The following is a 16495-nucleotide window of genomic DNA, read 5'->3' as shown; positions in this document are numbered from 1 at the left end:
GTCTATGGACATTTCCAGAATTATGGGGAACCAAGCTTGGGATCTCCAGAGTGGTGTTATCACGACCATGCTCTGGTTGTAACGTCGAGCATGAAGGAGTAGACGTGGAATTAATGCAAATGGTGGGAAAGCATAAGTAGCTAGACCCCTCCAATCTTGAAGGAAGGCGTCCTCTCTGAGAGCTTGAGGATCTGGCCTCCAACTGAAAAAATCGGTCAATTGAGTATTCAGACAATCTGCAAATAGGTCTGTCCGAAAAGGACCCCATTGGGATTGGATGATTAAGAAAGTCTGTCTGTCTAGTCTCCAATTGCTGGAGTCCCTGAAGTTTCTCGAGAACCAATCCGCTACACCATTGTTCAGCCCAGGAATGTGTTCCGCCACTACAGATATTCCTTTGCTCAAACAAAAATCCCAAAAACTTTTCGCTAGGTCCGATAAACCCTTGGAATGAGGACCCCCCCCCCCCTAGTTTGCTAACGTAACGCACCGCGGAGACATTGTCCATCCGTAGTGTTACACAGCATTTCGCCGAATTCTGAGTGAAACAGCGAATTGCAAATGAACCCGCTAATAATTCTAAGCAGTTGATATGCAACCTCTTCTCTTGAGGAGTCCAAAGAATCCCTGTTGATGACTTCCCACATCTGGCGCCCCATTCTTCCAAACTCGCGACGGATTCTATTATTAGATCTGGAGTCTCCCCAAAAATGGCTCTGCCATTCCATGCCTCTACATTCTTCAACCACCAGAGGAGTTCGGTCCTGGAGTCTAGATCCAGAGAGATCAGATGAGAGTAGGAGTGGGTCGACCTCAGGGACCTGGCCTTCAGTTTCTGAAGTGCACGATAGTGTAATGATCCTTGGAATCGTCGAAGAAAGTAGGCCCAGGATCTTTGCAAGGATCCTTAAGGGAAAAAGCTCTAGACTGAGTAGTTTTCGGATTTCCTACCTCACCTTCCTTACTTTCTCCGTAGGAAGTCTTAATTCTGCTTTCTCTTTCTGTGTCTCTTGGCTTGGAATTACACAAGATTTCTTTGTGTTTATAATAAACCCAAGGTGTTGCAGTAGGCGAATTGTGAGGTCCGTGTGAAGAGATACGGTGTCTCTTGATTGGGCCATTATGAGGATGTCGTCGAGATATATAATTAGTCTTACACCCCTCTGTCTGAGCCAGGCGGCTAGGGGTCGGAGCACTTTGGTGAAGCACCAATGGGTGGATGACAGTCCGAAGGGGAGACTGCAAAACTGGTAAAGTTTCCCTTCCCAGACAAATTGGAGGTATCTTTGATGAGGTCCCCATATTGGGATTGTTAGATATGCGTCTTTTAGAGCCAGTCTGGTTAACCAGTCCCCTTTTCTTAAAATGTCCCTCAGGAGGTGTATCTCCTCCATTTTGAAGTGTTGGTACACTACCCACTGATTTAATTCTTTTAAGTTTATGACTGGTCTCTGTTCCTTGTTTTTCTTTTCTACCAAGAAGATGTTGCTGAGAAAGCCTAGGTAATCGCTTTCGACAATCGCACCTTTTTTTAACAAATCTTGTACTTCTTGGGAGACTAGGCGTCTGTCTTTGTCTGAAAAGGAAATATTCCATGGAAGTTTTATCTGGAATGAAGAATCGGTGAAATCTATCTTGTAGCCTTTCACCGTTTGTAGGATCCATGGGTCTTTGGTAACTAAATTCCAATTCTCTGCGAATAGACGCAATCTCCCTCCCACCTTTGGAGGGGTAACGGAAAGGTCTTTCGAGATTCCTACCTGAAGAGAATGAGCGTTGTCTCCTTTCACCTCTGAAGGGACGTCCACGACCTCTCTGTCTCTGGGGGTAAAACTGTTGAATCCCGAAGTTGTGTTATACCTTCCGCCAGGGGCCATGAAGGGTCTTGAGGTGGAATTTCCTCGGCCGGGGAAACGACCCCGCATTCTCCCGGCCCTGGTGAAAACACGATCCTGAAATACCTTTTTAATATCTTTTTGGGACTTTTGGATGGAATTAAAAGCGCCAACGTATTTGGCCATGTCTTTAATAAAGTCCTCCTCACCAAAGAGGAGGCCTTGGGAGTTAGCGCCTCCATAATTTTTGGCCAGTTCAATGAGTTTGAGATCTATTTTGAACAACACCCCCTTCCTTCTCTCGGTGGAGAGAGCAGTGTTCACATTCCCGACAAGGCATATGGCCCTCTGGACCCATTCCCTGAGTTCTTTTGGGTCGACAGAAGAGTCCCCCAGGTAGGCCGATTCGCCCAATTCAAAGATTTTAGCAAGGGGTCCAATGACGTCAAGAAGACGATCTTGGCAGGATTTCAGGCCTTTATCTATGCCCTTCCTGGGATCTCTGGATGTCTTGGCTATAAAATCCACAACTTTAGGGTCCAGTTCTGGAGTAGCAGCTATCTTATTCTGGAGGGTAGGTCTTGGGCATTCAGAACATAGTCTGGACCTGACGGTCCAAGAGTCCCATGTTAGGTTGTGAGGCCTTTGAAGCCTCTTCAGAGCTTCCGGTCCCCCTAGAAGCCTCTTCCACATCTGTATTGAAACCAGAAGAACATGATAGGTCAATTTCCAGTTCGGAATTGTCCTCACTGTCCTCACTATCAATATTAATCGGAAGCGCAGGGCCTGAATCATGCCCACATGGGGTGCCCGAGGCACCAGTCTTTTCACCGCCTTGAAAGCGAGAGGGAGGAGCGGAGGTTTTGGCCTTTTTTGGCGCAAAGGATTTATTCTTTCTTGAATCTTTACAATTGCCTCCAAGCGTCCTCTTTTTTGGAGCCTCAACTGCTCCTTCTTGTTGGGTACTAGTGGAAGGGTGCGGGGACTTGAGGGAGAAGGGCTCTAATTTTCTGTTGATTGTGTCATCAATCGAACCTAGTACCTTCTCAAGAGCTTTATTAACTAAGTCTTCTCATTTATCTTCAATGTTAATCTGAGGAGTAGACATTTTAATTAATTGGGTTAATACATTCCTCAGGTGGTTAATTATATATTTAAATAATTAATCTAATTTTTGGGATAGAAAATAAGATGGTAATAGGCAAAAGGCAAAAGTTTGTGGGGTTGGTATCCTACCGAGTGAAAGAGAGAGAGCTTGACAGCTGATCGTCGAAAAACGGCAGTTTAGTTAAACTGTCGAAATTATGTGAGATCGCGGTGTCCCAATCATATAATATGTCCGCATTATGAGAAACAATCCAAGTTTCTCAATTCCTTAAGATGGCTGCCACGCACGCAGTAGCGTGCGTGACTGTTTCGCAAGGTACTTTTCTTTAATCCCGGCCAGCCCCGCAAGCGATTAGGCGTATCGGGGCAGGGGGCAGAGTAACGGAAGGAGACGCGGGGTGTACGCGCTGATGAGTCCCGATTGAATTAAGGGGACGACCCTCGCTGGCAGAGAGAGGTAGGATTGTGTGCGCGTTGTGAAAGCGCGAGGCCGTCATAGGGCAAGAAATTTAAAAGTACACTAAGCCTAATCCGGTCCAAAATCGGACCGGAGGGGGGAACTAAGCGGCATAAACCTGCGGGGAAGAGCCCCGGAAGGGGGGTGAGATTACACCTTCAGGTTGTAGAGAAAGAAACAACAATACAGAAATCAGTAGGAAAAAGGCAATAGAGAGCCAAGGTAAAGGCACATGAGAACCCTTAAACAAGGTTAAAAAATACCTTCAAACAAAGTTAACAGTTAAATCGATCAATCTATTAAGCATATTAGAATGTATATAAGATCTATGAATGTTCATAGGCAGTACTTATCTTTCTGAGCAGCAACAAAGAAGGAAGATGGCTGGTCGCGAAGGGACTATATAATTCTCTAGAATGTTCATTGAAGTTCTATGTTCTTCATTCTCATTGTTGCTGCTGGGCTGAGGTAATAAAGGAGATTTGCATAATATGGCCTCCGTGTCGAGCCATAAAATCAGAGCTGCAGGGGCAACTCTCCCAAAATGCAGCACACACACATAACAGTCATAGCACATGTACATTGACAATAATGTGGTACAAACTGCAACATGTTCAGAACAGAGGACACAACTGGTGCCACTTGTGTGTAGAAACTAGCTAATCACTCTTGGCATAGCAGGGAAATGTGAGTTGATAATGGTCAAGTACAGACACACATCGAAATGGCCACTGTTCCACATCAAATAGGCAGCTCCTCCCAAACAGTCACAATTTACACTGTCATGTAGTCTGTATGTAAACATGTAAAATACATCAACATACATGTGAACACAATGTTAAACTGCATCTCCCCTTCACATTGCAGAGGGTAAATGAATACCTCCTGCAGAGAAGAACCAACAACTCTTCACTGATAACGAAGAGGACCTCCCCACCTTTGACACCGACGCCCTCCAAGAGCTCATGGAGAGCTTCGGCACCCAACCTCCAGGAGCAGCGCAGCCCACTGCATTGAGGAGACCCCGCCCCCTGCACAGACCACACAGCAGGAAGCACCCACCACCACGGCTTTCTCCCAGGAGCCCCACAAAAAATGCTGTGTGTTGTGGTGCCAGGAGAGGATGGCTGAAGAGGTGTGGTTGGGGTTCATCCTCATGGCATCCAAACTAGGTGCCGTACGTGGGTGTCTAAGTCCCATCAGGGACAACTCACAGTCCTTAACGGACACCCACAGTCCGCTATATGCTCTCCAATGATCCATGGCTGACATCGATGGAGTCGTGATTCGAAGACAAGAACAACCGTCTAGTCAAGGTGACTCCAGTGATGTCAGCTTGTAGTTGGGAAACATGTGGAGGATCATGGAGAACATGGAGCGGACGCAGGTGGAAAGAACGGCTGCCATGGCTGCACACCAGAGAGAGGTAGCTGGGTTCTTCCATGCCTTGCAGACCTCATCATGGCATTGCTGCCACACGGCCTGGTGCGAATGAACACTGCTGCTGCCACTCCATCCACATCATCTCTGCCCCCTGAAGTGTTAGTACCACACAGTGTGGCGGACATTCCACATCTGGCCCCTGATGTGTCACTGTTACACAGTGATGCAGATAAAACAACACCACCCACATGGGAGGCACATGATACATCAGAGGACAATGATGCAGAAGATTCTGCCTCAGTGGTAGGAAGGATGCAGTAGCATTCATCTCCGCCATATGGCCTGTTTCTGCTCTCTGCATCATCACCTTCCACTGTCCCCCGATTCCCTCTGCGACACTCACCTTGGACCTCGACATGGACTGCCATATTCTGTTTGGTTACCAATGACACAGCAATCAGACTGCAGATTGAACTCTTCCGATGAACTTGTAATTCCCTAAAGGACCCTGGCTGGCCCTCCACGGGGCAACAATGTAAAGTGGGGTTTGCATGGCTCTAAACTGCTCCAGCTCCAACACTCCACTGAATGTGCATTGAACATTCAAATTCACACAGATGTGTCATGTCTATGATCATTCAAGTGTGTAAGTATGGATGAATGTAGGGTCAGTGATTCCCCCTTAGTCCATATTGCTCATGTTGTGGGACTTGAGTCACAGGGTGCAACATTACAGATTGCGGTCCGGGTGGCGCCAACATTACAACAGAGATACATGCATTAGTTACTTCCTTGTTGAGCCCAGAACGGAACCACGCCCAGAGCCCCGGGGTCATTGTTCAAAACCCTACACTGAACTGGCATACGCCAGGCCAGCTCACTCCACTTACGCTTACAGGGGGGGTGACAACGCTACATGTCCCAGGTCTTCCCTGTAGTGATTTGCTGATCACAGGTCTAGTTGTCTGCATGCCACAGCCACTCCCTGAGGACTGGTTAACACCCACACCACACCCATCCAGCACAGGTGTCACAGGACATGTGACCCTGCCAACAAAAAGGGCCAGGCACAAGTGTTCGAGGCCATTTCCACTATCCATCTTAATGTGTCCGTGTGGTCATTATTTATGCATGAGGGCCTAAGGCCCTACCACATCACATTCCCCGCTGCTAGAGGTGACATGATGGCGTCCGCACCATGAGACTCAATCATAAATGGCCCATGACTTGCGGTGCACAGAGTTGGTGGCAGCCGAGGCACTTTGGCCGGCACGGGCCTACCGCCACGAGACGCTGACTTGCGGTGCACAGAGTTGGTGGCAGCTGAGGCACTTTGGCCGGCACGGGCCTCCTGCCACGTGGCGATGACATGCGCTGCACTGAATTAGTGGCACTAGAGCTGAGAGGATGTGCAGCCTGCGATGATGCAGAGGCCTCGATACGCCGTCCTGACACTCAACATTCAATTTTAATTGTGTGCCCAGCTAGACCGCAGTGTAGTTCAAAGGAAGCAGGCTGCATTGAAATGACTCTGCTGTGCGGTGTAGCAGGGTGCGCTGGGGGCCTGTGTCACAGAATCCAGAGATCGGCTGAGGAGGTTGCACCAGCACATGATGGGCCCTCTTGGAGACATGCCGGTGGCGGCAGGTGAGCATTGAGGCCTGGGTGCGCAGGGGTGGGCAGTCATCACTGGGCGGCGGACCGGTCTGGGGACCAGGGCTGGGGTGCAGCAGGCGCACAGGGTCGCGTAGGCACCACCGGTCACAGCTGCACCCTCGTGGCTGGGTGGGGGAGCGAAGGTGCATAGGTATCAGGCTGATACAAACCGTGATGCTTACATGTATGAGAAATCCTGCATCATGAGACCGTAACAGAAGGTCGTGTGACGTAACCTTCCTTTTCTTTCCAACGAAGGTTATGACCACACGTACTTGTGTTACGGTCTTTTTCAGCAGGATTTGTCTTTCCTGTAAGCATTCTGGTTTGTCCACGTGCTATAAACTGTACCAGATTGGGTTTGTGACCATATGGATGCTTGACTATTGTCACCATTTGTCCAGCAGACTTCTGAATATTGACTTTTGAAGTATGGAATTGTATTGGGGAGTTCCCGCAGCATATGCAGTTACTTGAATCCACACGTTGCCCTGATGAAGTTCCCCGTTGGGCGTTGGCTGTGCTTTTCATTTTGTTTATTTGTGTATTTATAATAAAGAACTGTTTTTGCACTACGGTTGACTTCTGGACTTCATGACCGTGCGCACCCCCATTTCAGTTACTACAATCTTGGATCTGGGGCACTAAGGCATCTGGCAATGGCTGGCGTTGGGGTTGGTTGCCCAGGAACACTACAAATTGGGACTGTTGTATGGTGTGGATACAGGGGCCCGCCACTGCTGTTGTGGACATCCATCCAAGACATGTGTGAGGAAGTTTGATAGGGCTGGCTGTGAGACTCCTCCGACTCTCGCAGTTGTTGGTTGGGAGGTACCAGGGGCCAACACGTGCAGCACAGCCAGCAGCTTTGTCTGCGGAGGGATGTTGGTTGTCCACTGTGTTGGTACCGTCAGCCTGTGGGTAATGTGGGTCTGGATGCAGGGGATGGTTGTCCTTTCGTGCCTGTAGTGGGCAATGACTTCCTCTGGCGTTGAGTCTCTGAGGCTGGTGCGTGTTAGGAAAATCCACTGTCCTGATCTGGGCTGCCTCGGAGATAGTCCGGGGGTGCAGTCCAGGGGGGGCATGGGGGTCGTGGCGGTGGGTGCTGTGGACCTCTTGGGTCCCCGACCTGCATGATCAGTGTCTCCATGACATGTTTTGGTCTTCAGATGTGGCTCTGGGCTGGGCTCCCTTTCATACTGCAGGTATTCGTCCTGCTTTACACCAGTAAAAGGCAGGAGTTAAAGCCCTGCTGCAAATGCGTCATAATCGCCTGTTTTTGGATCGCATCGCAGATATGGCTGGTCATTGCGCATGTTGCGAAGTGGCATTTTCATGTGTTTTTGCACGGAAATGTCTACTCTGCATATCGTTAGCGTTAGTTGTCGCTCTCATCTGTGGCAATGGTTTTTGCGGAATCTATCGCTGGAAAACTGGCGATATCACCAACTTGAGAATGGGGTGATGATTCTTTCCCCACTTTTGCTGCGCTAATGTGCCGACAACTCAGCGATAAGTCTTCGAGAATATGCCCCTGCGTTTTCAGAAGAGCCAAACCAGCCTGCATGGTTCTCAGAAGTACAAACTCGCCATCTTCCATAGTAGTAGAGCCAAAACGAACCCTGTCTTAATCCATTATTAATTGCTATTTTCTGTGTCATCGTCCCCTCAGTATCCTTAATGACATGGGCCCATTATGCCTATGCAAATCTTGGATTAAGACTAATATTCTCTTGTGGCTATCACATTTTATCAAGGTTTCCCATCAGCAGTTCTGGTCCACCAGATCAAATGCAGCATGGAAATCTACAAAACACCAGAACAAACTGTCTCTCTGCTCAATTGATTTCTGTGCAATGGACCAGAGGGCAAAACAATGATCAATTGTGGAGGTCACAGTTAGTCTTGAGTCAAACCATTCCCTCAATATTCTCCAAATATTTTTTGCAAAAACTAAGGTTAATCAACCTATACTTTTTTGGGGCCTTTATGTCTAACCTGGTATGGATGGGTCTGATTATAGCACCCCTCCAGCTATCAGAGATCTGCCCTGTGTCTAAAATGACAGAGAACTTCTGAAATAGAAATTCTGCCCACCACTCCTGCCGTGTCTTTATTATGATAGTGGGGAGGTTATCAGGTGCGACTGCTCGAGTCAAAAATTAATTTCGCTATAATGCGTCATATTACATAGTGTGAATTGGGATCTGATGTCACCATCCACCCCTTTCCAGGGAATTATACTTCTTTTCACTGACTCTGCCATCTTACCATATATTTCCTCCAAATCCTCCTCCCATGCAACTACCTCCACCAAACAATTCATTGATCCCTGTCTTTTACCTGAGCCTTTCTGTACGAACTTCCAAAACTTTTTGCATTTTTTTGTTTGCATTGCTTCCAGCAAGTTTCCGCAATATTTCTCTTTAAAATGTCTTTTCTGATTTATAATAAGCGTTTGATACAGGTTCCTTTTATTTGCAAGGTTATTATTACTTTCAATAACATATCTTTCTTTAAAGCTTCTTTCACTTTTCCTTATCGGCGCCTTTAATTTTCTACACGCTACACTGAACCAATCCTTTCTTTTTCCACTGTTGCTCCAGTACTTCCTATCCCTGATTTCTTTTCCTTTTAAATTAACCCTAAAACTTTGAACCACTTGGCTGATTGTATATTCATGCCACTCTAGATTCATTGCACAGGCATTTTCCAGTGTTTGGTTCTATTGGAAGTTAGCCAATTTCACCATGTATTCATCTGCCATTCTAATGGTAAGGTGCTTTGGGTAGTTCATTTGTACAGGGATTACTGTATCTCACAAACTCCTTTCCAATTAATTCCCATTTTAGCAAATCATGACCACTTCATTCTCTTTGAGTTACCTGAAAACCCTTTATTTTATCAAAATTCCATGCATCTAAGGGGTTGATTCCAATTTCGGTCAGAAGGGCTCCGAATCGGATTCCGAATTGCCTAAACCGATCCAGAGGCCTTGTTTTTGACCGAATCATTCACAGTTCCGAACTACCAAGTACGATGCCTGTAAAGCCTTAACGCTGACCGAATTTGTACTGAAAGGCTTTCGAACAGATAGAACCTCAGCAACTGATTTGTACAGCTCTATGGACTAGGTTTTCCATATGAGCAAGTACGATAGCCAATTAAGACAGCCTTTCCGATTTGGTTTTCCCGGATAGAAAAGGCTTCTGAAATCAGTCTTTGGGGGCACGTTGCAGGCTCCGGTTCAGCCGGGGCCATCTGAATAGGGCCCATGGGGGTATCCATGGGTCCCATCTTCACAATCATGCACAGGGTGGCAGGCGCCATGGGGTGCCTGCCACATGGTACACCTTTGCCCCCCACAATCCCTTTTTGTTAGTGCGAGTCTGTGTACGCGTTGAGCACACAGGCTCCCTTTGAAGTCAACGGATGTCTGACTGAATCGTATCCGATGCATTCAAAAGCATCATAATCGTTCAGTCAGACTCCCCCATTCTGAGTCGTACGGAAAGCATCCGGACCCGAGTCGATCGGCATGCTACCTGAGCGAGATCGGAATCGGGCCCTACGTCTGTTAGCACCAGTTAATGCTCTGTGCTCCCCGAGTTAAGAATAAATTAATTTAGCTCTGTTAATTGTACCATGTCAATACTTCAAAAATATTGTATATGTATTAATTCCCATGTTCCATGGTAATAGACTCTTCGTTCCAATTCCAACAAAGGAAGAATACACCCACTGGAAAGTAAAAAGCTCTAAATAGGGCAGCAGATTCTGGAGGAATAAGTGCTAAGAACCTATCCTCCTAATGATAACAGCAAAATATTTTCTTGACAGTGTAATCTTATTCACATTACTGTACTCTGTCACTTAGAGTATGTATCCCAACACTGGGAAGAAGATGCTTTCTTTGGGTACCAGTTCCTCAATGGTGTTGATCCAACGATGATAAAGAAGTGTAACAAAATCCCGGACAACTTTCCAGTGACGGACAGCATGTTGGCAAACATCCTGGGGCCAGAGACAAACCTTGCAGTGGAGTTACAGGTATGCACATTTGTTCTTGGTTTCAAAGACCTGCAAACTGGTGTGTGTATAAAATGCATTCAGCTGTTGGCTTCACCATCTCTTTTGTTTTTAAGTGTAGCTTTATAGTACAACTGTCTGTAAGAGCTATTGCTACTAGCTCTTAACCCTTCACATAAAGTTGGGTTGATCTCTGCCCAGATGACTGTTTCTCTCTCTTCTCGTGTTTTGGGCTGTTAAGTGTAATGTATGGAGTGTTTGCATTCAGATTCATGACCTACTATTTAACATCTCGCAGGTACACTGAATGAAAAAAATTATTAATTTTTTTCTCACTGCAGCAAACTGCTCAAGTATTGCACTTGCAGCAACAGTGCAAGCTTCTTTCACACACATAGCTCAATACAGCACAGGCCCTAGCAGTAAAGTTATACATACATATCGACAACCTCAGCGGATGCAGAAATTATGAAATATCGTTTAGCTTGAAACACTGAAATTTCTTGTTACTTTCTAGACACTCAGCATGTCAAAAGGCAGACCTATTAACTTTGCCAATGCTTGTTTTAGATTATCATAAGATAAATGTTAGTTACTTAACCACTCTTTCTCGGGGGTTGCAACATATGGGAGTCTGTATTGTATTTCAGATCTTTGGATGTGTTTTGATAATTAAAGTATGTTGCTTCCTATTCACTTGAGACCTGACCAACATTTTGTAGCGCTTAATGTCAACTATTATTTGTTTGGGGTGCAGATATCATTTGTGTTGTCTTGTAGTATTTTGGCCAGGAGAGAATGCAGGCCAGAACAAATCTGAGTGGTTTGAAAGGTCTAGGTGAGGGCTGTCCTCTTGTGGGTAGAGTTAATTTGTGCCTGAGGGCTGGAGATGTGCTCAGCTTAGGCTTCATTGGCTCAGCATGCTAGAATGGTTGAGGTGTTAAATCTGTATTCTGAGAAATTATATTGGAGACAGGAGAGGTTATGGGTAGGACGCCCTCTGCAAGGAGCTTAGCCTGATAAGTGGGGGGTATAGTTGTGTTCCAACCCTCCCTTTGTTGGGTTTGTTGATGCTGCTAATCATGATAATATTGGAATAACTTTAGCTAAAATAGAGCTTGATGCCCGTAAATGCCCTGGCCTTAATTAGCATTCTGAGCTTATATTGGGCAGTTTACTCTGTATGATCTTTATGAAGTCGGATGTGAGTTGCTCAGAATTTGGGAACAGCTTTAAAATGCTCTGTTGGATAGCACCAGGCCCAATCACAAAATTGTAAACAGAGCAGTGCAAAATCTGGGTGTCAGACAAACCAAACAGGTGTGCCACAAAGAGCTTCCTCTCCAGATATAGGGTCCCACATTCAGTTGTCATGGAGTGGGTCTTATTGTCAGCACATCCTTTTGTTGCCATATTTTACTACAGTTCAAAGATGGCCACCACATTCTAGGTGATATGTGTTTACATTTGCAATGTGACTTTCATGTGTATGGTTCCTTGGTTTGGGAATTATATAGCAAACATTCACCATTCACCATTTCATCTTTGAAATATAAAACATTGCTTAAAATTATATTCAATATGAATGACATGAATTCAATATTTTAAGATATAAATGTTATTATTGACTAAATGTAAGGAACCATACAGGTATCTCATGCCTATGTCCTTTGACCTTTTTTGGCCAACTTTTAAATTTCTCCTAGTCCGACCGCAAGTAATGGATGCTAGGTTTTTGTTCATGACACTGGAGTCTGTTTCAGAACAATTAGACGCTACTAGGTTGGATGATGACAGGTCTATGAGGAGGCAGCTACTGAATATATTACTTGACTTGTCTCAGAGTTAACCTATTAATGCTCATTAGTGACAGATACCATGTTTCAGATGATGGTCTGCCCTTTTGCACTGTCAAAGCACTGAAGGTGACATGCTTTACATCCTCTTGTGTCTATTTCCTGTGATTGATCATATAGCCCTAGAGTTATAAGGCCTTTTACTCCTGTGACAAGCTTCCATCCACCCTTCAAAATGACACTCTTTAACCATAGCCTTTTTCAAATCTTTGTGGTAATCGTCCTGGGACAGAACATGATCTATGTTTCTGTGCCAGTCATCTTAACCATTTAGCTCTTTTAAGTCCCTGTGTAAGGATGAGAGGACAGGCTCCACTTCCCCATGTACACTCCAGACCTTAGGGATGTATGTGGTATTTCTATAGTGTATACCTAGCCTAAAGGCAGCAGAGCATACATGATTAAAAGTCAAACTTGTAGTCAATAAGTTATGTGAGAGAAAGCTGTGATGTGGATGATTAATGAATTGTGATATCGTGTTAATTAAAGATGTGAGTCTTTATCGTCTTCCTGAATTGGAACAGCATTGGGGTGTCACTGATAAATGTATGGATGATGTCCCAAACCCTTGTTGTGTAGATGAAAACGTTTTGCATTGTTTGTCTTTTTTATACTTGGTCTGCAGTTTGATAGTGTCCTAACTGCATGTGTGCCATGAAGCACCAGATATGGTGAGCTTATCTACATGAGAAGTATAGGTCCCAGTCATGATGGCTTTGTAAATGTGACTTGTTTTGAAAATGATGTGGGCTGGCAAGTGGAGCCAATGAAGGGCCTTCATGATGGGGGTAATGTAATCCTGTTTCTTCAGTCGCCTAGATGAGACTTACTGTGGCTGGTGGATGCCTTTAAGGGGTGTCAATGCAGATGCTTGGAGACCATGGAGTAGGCTACTACCACCATCTAGATATAAGAGTAGAAGGGCTTCAATATCCACTTTGATGTTGCTTTCTGGAAGAAACATTTTCTCTTTTGTTAGAGAGAGCTGCTACCAGGCTGTCTGTTTTTTTCCTGTTAGGGCAAGCTTGGAGTATAAAGTGATTCCAAGTACATTGCCATTGAGCAAGAGTTTGGGATCAAGCTGAAAAGGTTCATGTCATTGAGTCTGGTATGTACTGCATCTTGTTTGTTGTTCTTAGCAAATAAAAGAGATTCTGTCTTGGTTGGATTGAGCTTCAGGTAGGATCTGGAAAACCAGGTCCGGATGATGTGTAGGTAGTGGTTGAGGTGATTGATGTGTGAAGCAAATAAGGCTTTCAACCAGAGCTGTGTTTCATTGTATACTGGTGAACCATTATGCTGTTTGAGTAGAGCACCAAATGGTTCCATATAAATGTTAAAGATAAAAGGAGATAGTATGAAACTTTGGGACTCCACAGACGATGGGGATCTTTTGTGATCTGAGGTGCCCATGTGAACAAACTGATGTCGGTTAGAAAGGTAAGAAGAGAACCAGTGAAGGACTTTGCCAGTCATTCCCATTTGCAGCCCAATTGTGTGTATTAGGGTGGTACAGTCAGCTGTGTCAAAGGCAGCAGAGAGCTCCACCACTAGCAGGAGACAGGGTTTATCTTCATCTTCTGTTATCAAGAGGGCAAGGTCTACCATGTGTAAGGTGTACCTTGTAGTTTCGATCCTGCATCATGATCTGAAGCCAGATTGGGGATAGTTATAAGTAATATTATTGTGAAGTTGGAAATAGACTGCTTTTTTAATGATATTGCAGAGTAGGTGAGTGATGGGCTGGTAGATGGCAAGGTCACCCGGGTCTAGTGTAGGTTTCTTTAGGAGTAGGAGAATCTGGCCTGTCTAGAGAACTTCTGAGAAGATTCCTTGAATTAAGGAAGCATTGACAATTGTAATTTGGGATAGGAGCATCCTCAAAGAACTTTAAAAAAAAAAAAAAAATAATACCTGGTACAATACAATATGCAGAGTGGTCCAAAAAAAAACCTTCATATGATCAATACATAGATACATAGATATAAATATATTAAGACACTAGAAATTCAGCAACAAATACAGTAAAAAACATACATATTATATACATCTATAATTACCATAATAAAATCAGGGGAAAAACTTCATATATATACAATGGGGTAAATTAGCTATGGGATTCCCTCCAGATTTTAAGGGGAGCCCAGATACGCTGGCCCATCTCTCTCATCTTTTTACCTCTCCGCGTATAAAGAGAGGACTTGATGTTGTGAATTCCCATAAGCCTTGCTAACCACATCTGGAAAGTAGGTGCTGAGCTATCCTTCCATCCTGCCGCCAATATAATAGGAAGGACTGCCACACATATAAACACAAAGGGCTCCTTATCAGTGTCAAGGGCTAAATTACTATCAGATCCCGATATCATAAGGGTAGGGGATAGGCAGATCTCAATACCTAGCAGCCCCTCCCAAAATTTCTCAATCTCAGCACAAATTCCCTTCAATTTTTCATATTGATAAAACATGTGGATAAGATTAGTTGGCCCTTCCTGACACCTTAGGCACTTGTCATCCTCTCTTTTACCCCATTGAAATAGCTTAGCAGGGGTAAAATACAGATTAAAAAGAGTCTAATATTGTTTCGCTCTTAAATTCGTGGAACGAAACAGTTTGCCTGCAAATAATGCTTTATCTAAATCAAAATCCAGATCCTCTAGTTTCTCCATCCATGATGAGTCACATTTATCCATATCATCTTGTAGCATTTCAATTAATGTTTTACAAATCATTTTAATTCTAGTTCCACCTCCTAAGAGATAATCAATCATGTTTATTCTCCCCCCTGGGTGGATGCGCGGCCTAATACCGGAAAGCGTATGGAAGATTTGGAGAAATTTAAATCCATGATTAGAGGGTATTCCAAATTTAAATTGGATATCATCAAAGCCCAGCAGGTTATCTACATTAGTTTTAAAAATATCCCCTACTCTTTTAACTCCCCGTTGTTCCCAAACAATGCCCATCCTATCACTACTGAATTGTGGAAAAATGCTAGAGTTCCAGAGAGGCGTGTAATAATTATTTTTCGGGATTCCCAACATTTTTTGAACACCTTTATATACTGTCCAAATTCCATCCAGTATCTTATATCGGGTCTTACTATAATACTGTCTCTCTGTCCTACGTAGCAAGAGGCCATACGCCTCCCACAGACAAGTAGTTCAAAAATAGATGGAAGATTACCACTCGCAAAAGGGGAGTCAGCCGAATTAACAGCTGGATCAAATAATACCGCCATCTGACTCAGCAAACAGGCCCAGTGATAAAATCTTATATTAGGGATAGCTAACCCTCGTCTTTTTTGTGGAAGGGATACAAATCTCATAGATCTTCTAACTTTGCCGTATTGCCAAATAAAGTTCATAAATACTGACTCTCTAGTTTTTATCCACCGCTCACCTACCATAAGAGGGATCGAGCAAAAGAGGTGTAAAATTTTAGGGAGCATAGTCATTTTAATTACGTTGACTCGACCTATTATAGATAACTGAATAGTGTCTATTCGCTTTAACTCCTGTGTAATAGACGCCACCAGCGGAGAAAAGTTGTCTTCAATAATTAAGGTCATTACAGGGTTAATCCTGACCCCTAAATAGGTTGCCGAGTCAACAAATCTCCCATCCTGTTCTTCCACATTGTTGGTGCACACCACTCTTGTTTTACTCTCATTCAGGAGCTAGCCGTGTGAGAGCTGTCATGGCCGCAGACTGATCTGTAGTAGTTATAGCCAGATCATCGACATAAGCCAATAGTTTGGTCTCAAGCCCCTTGCATACTACTGGCTTGATAGCCTCACACCTTATTATGCTACGTATCAATGGATCTATATAAAGGGCGAAAAGAATCGGGGAGCAGGGGCAACCCTGACGTGTCCCACGGGAAATTAAAATTTCTTCCGAACTGCCCCCCATCAACTGAATCTTGGCCCTGGGATCGACATACATAGCCTTTACCGCTCCCATTATCTTGGGGCCAAATCCTCTTTATTCTAATATCCCACATAAATACCTCCACATTACGCGGTCAAAAGCCTTTTCGGCATCCAGAAGGATCATCGCCATCCGCCCCCCGAGGCAACATGCATGTCAAATAACGCGATAACCCTTCTTACATGCTCAGTTGTTCTTCGGCCTGGGATAAACCCATGCTTCCACGGGGAGGCCAGACCTG

At 44.7% G+C, this 16495-nt stretch overlaps 1 protein-coding gene across 1 annotated transcript in view; it reads left to right on the top strand.

Moving 5' to 3' along the window:
- The window catches only part of LOC144798477 (hydroperoxide isomerase ALOXE3-like), a 632103-nt gene that overhangs the window by 493041 nt on the left and 122567 nt on the right, over nt 1-16495 (top strand). Inside the window, exon 6 of the mRNA XM_078669375.1 lies at nt 10316-10488. Coding sequence (XP_078525501.1) covers nt 10316-10488 — 173 coding nt within the window. The remainder of the gene's footprint in view (nt 1-10315; nt 10489-16495) is intronic.

Source organism: Lissotriton helveticus, chromosome 12, assembly GCF_964261635.1.
Source record: "Lissotriton helveticus chromosome 12, aLisHel1.1, whole genome shotgun sequence".
Taxonomy (NCBI): Eukaryota; Metazoa; Chordata; class Amphibia; order Caudata; family Salamandridae; genus Lissotriton; species Lissotriton helveticus.
This window is presented reverse-complemented; position numbering and strand designations above follow the sequence as displayed.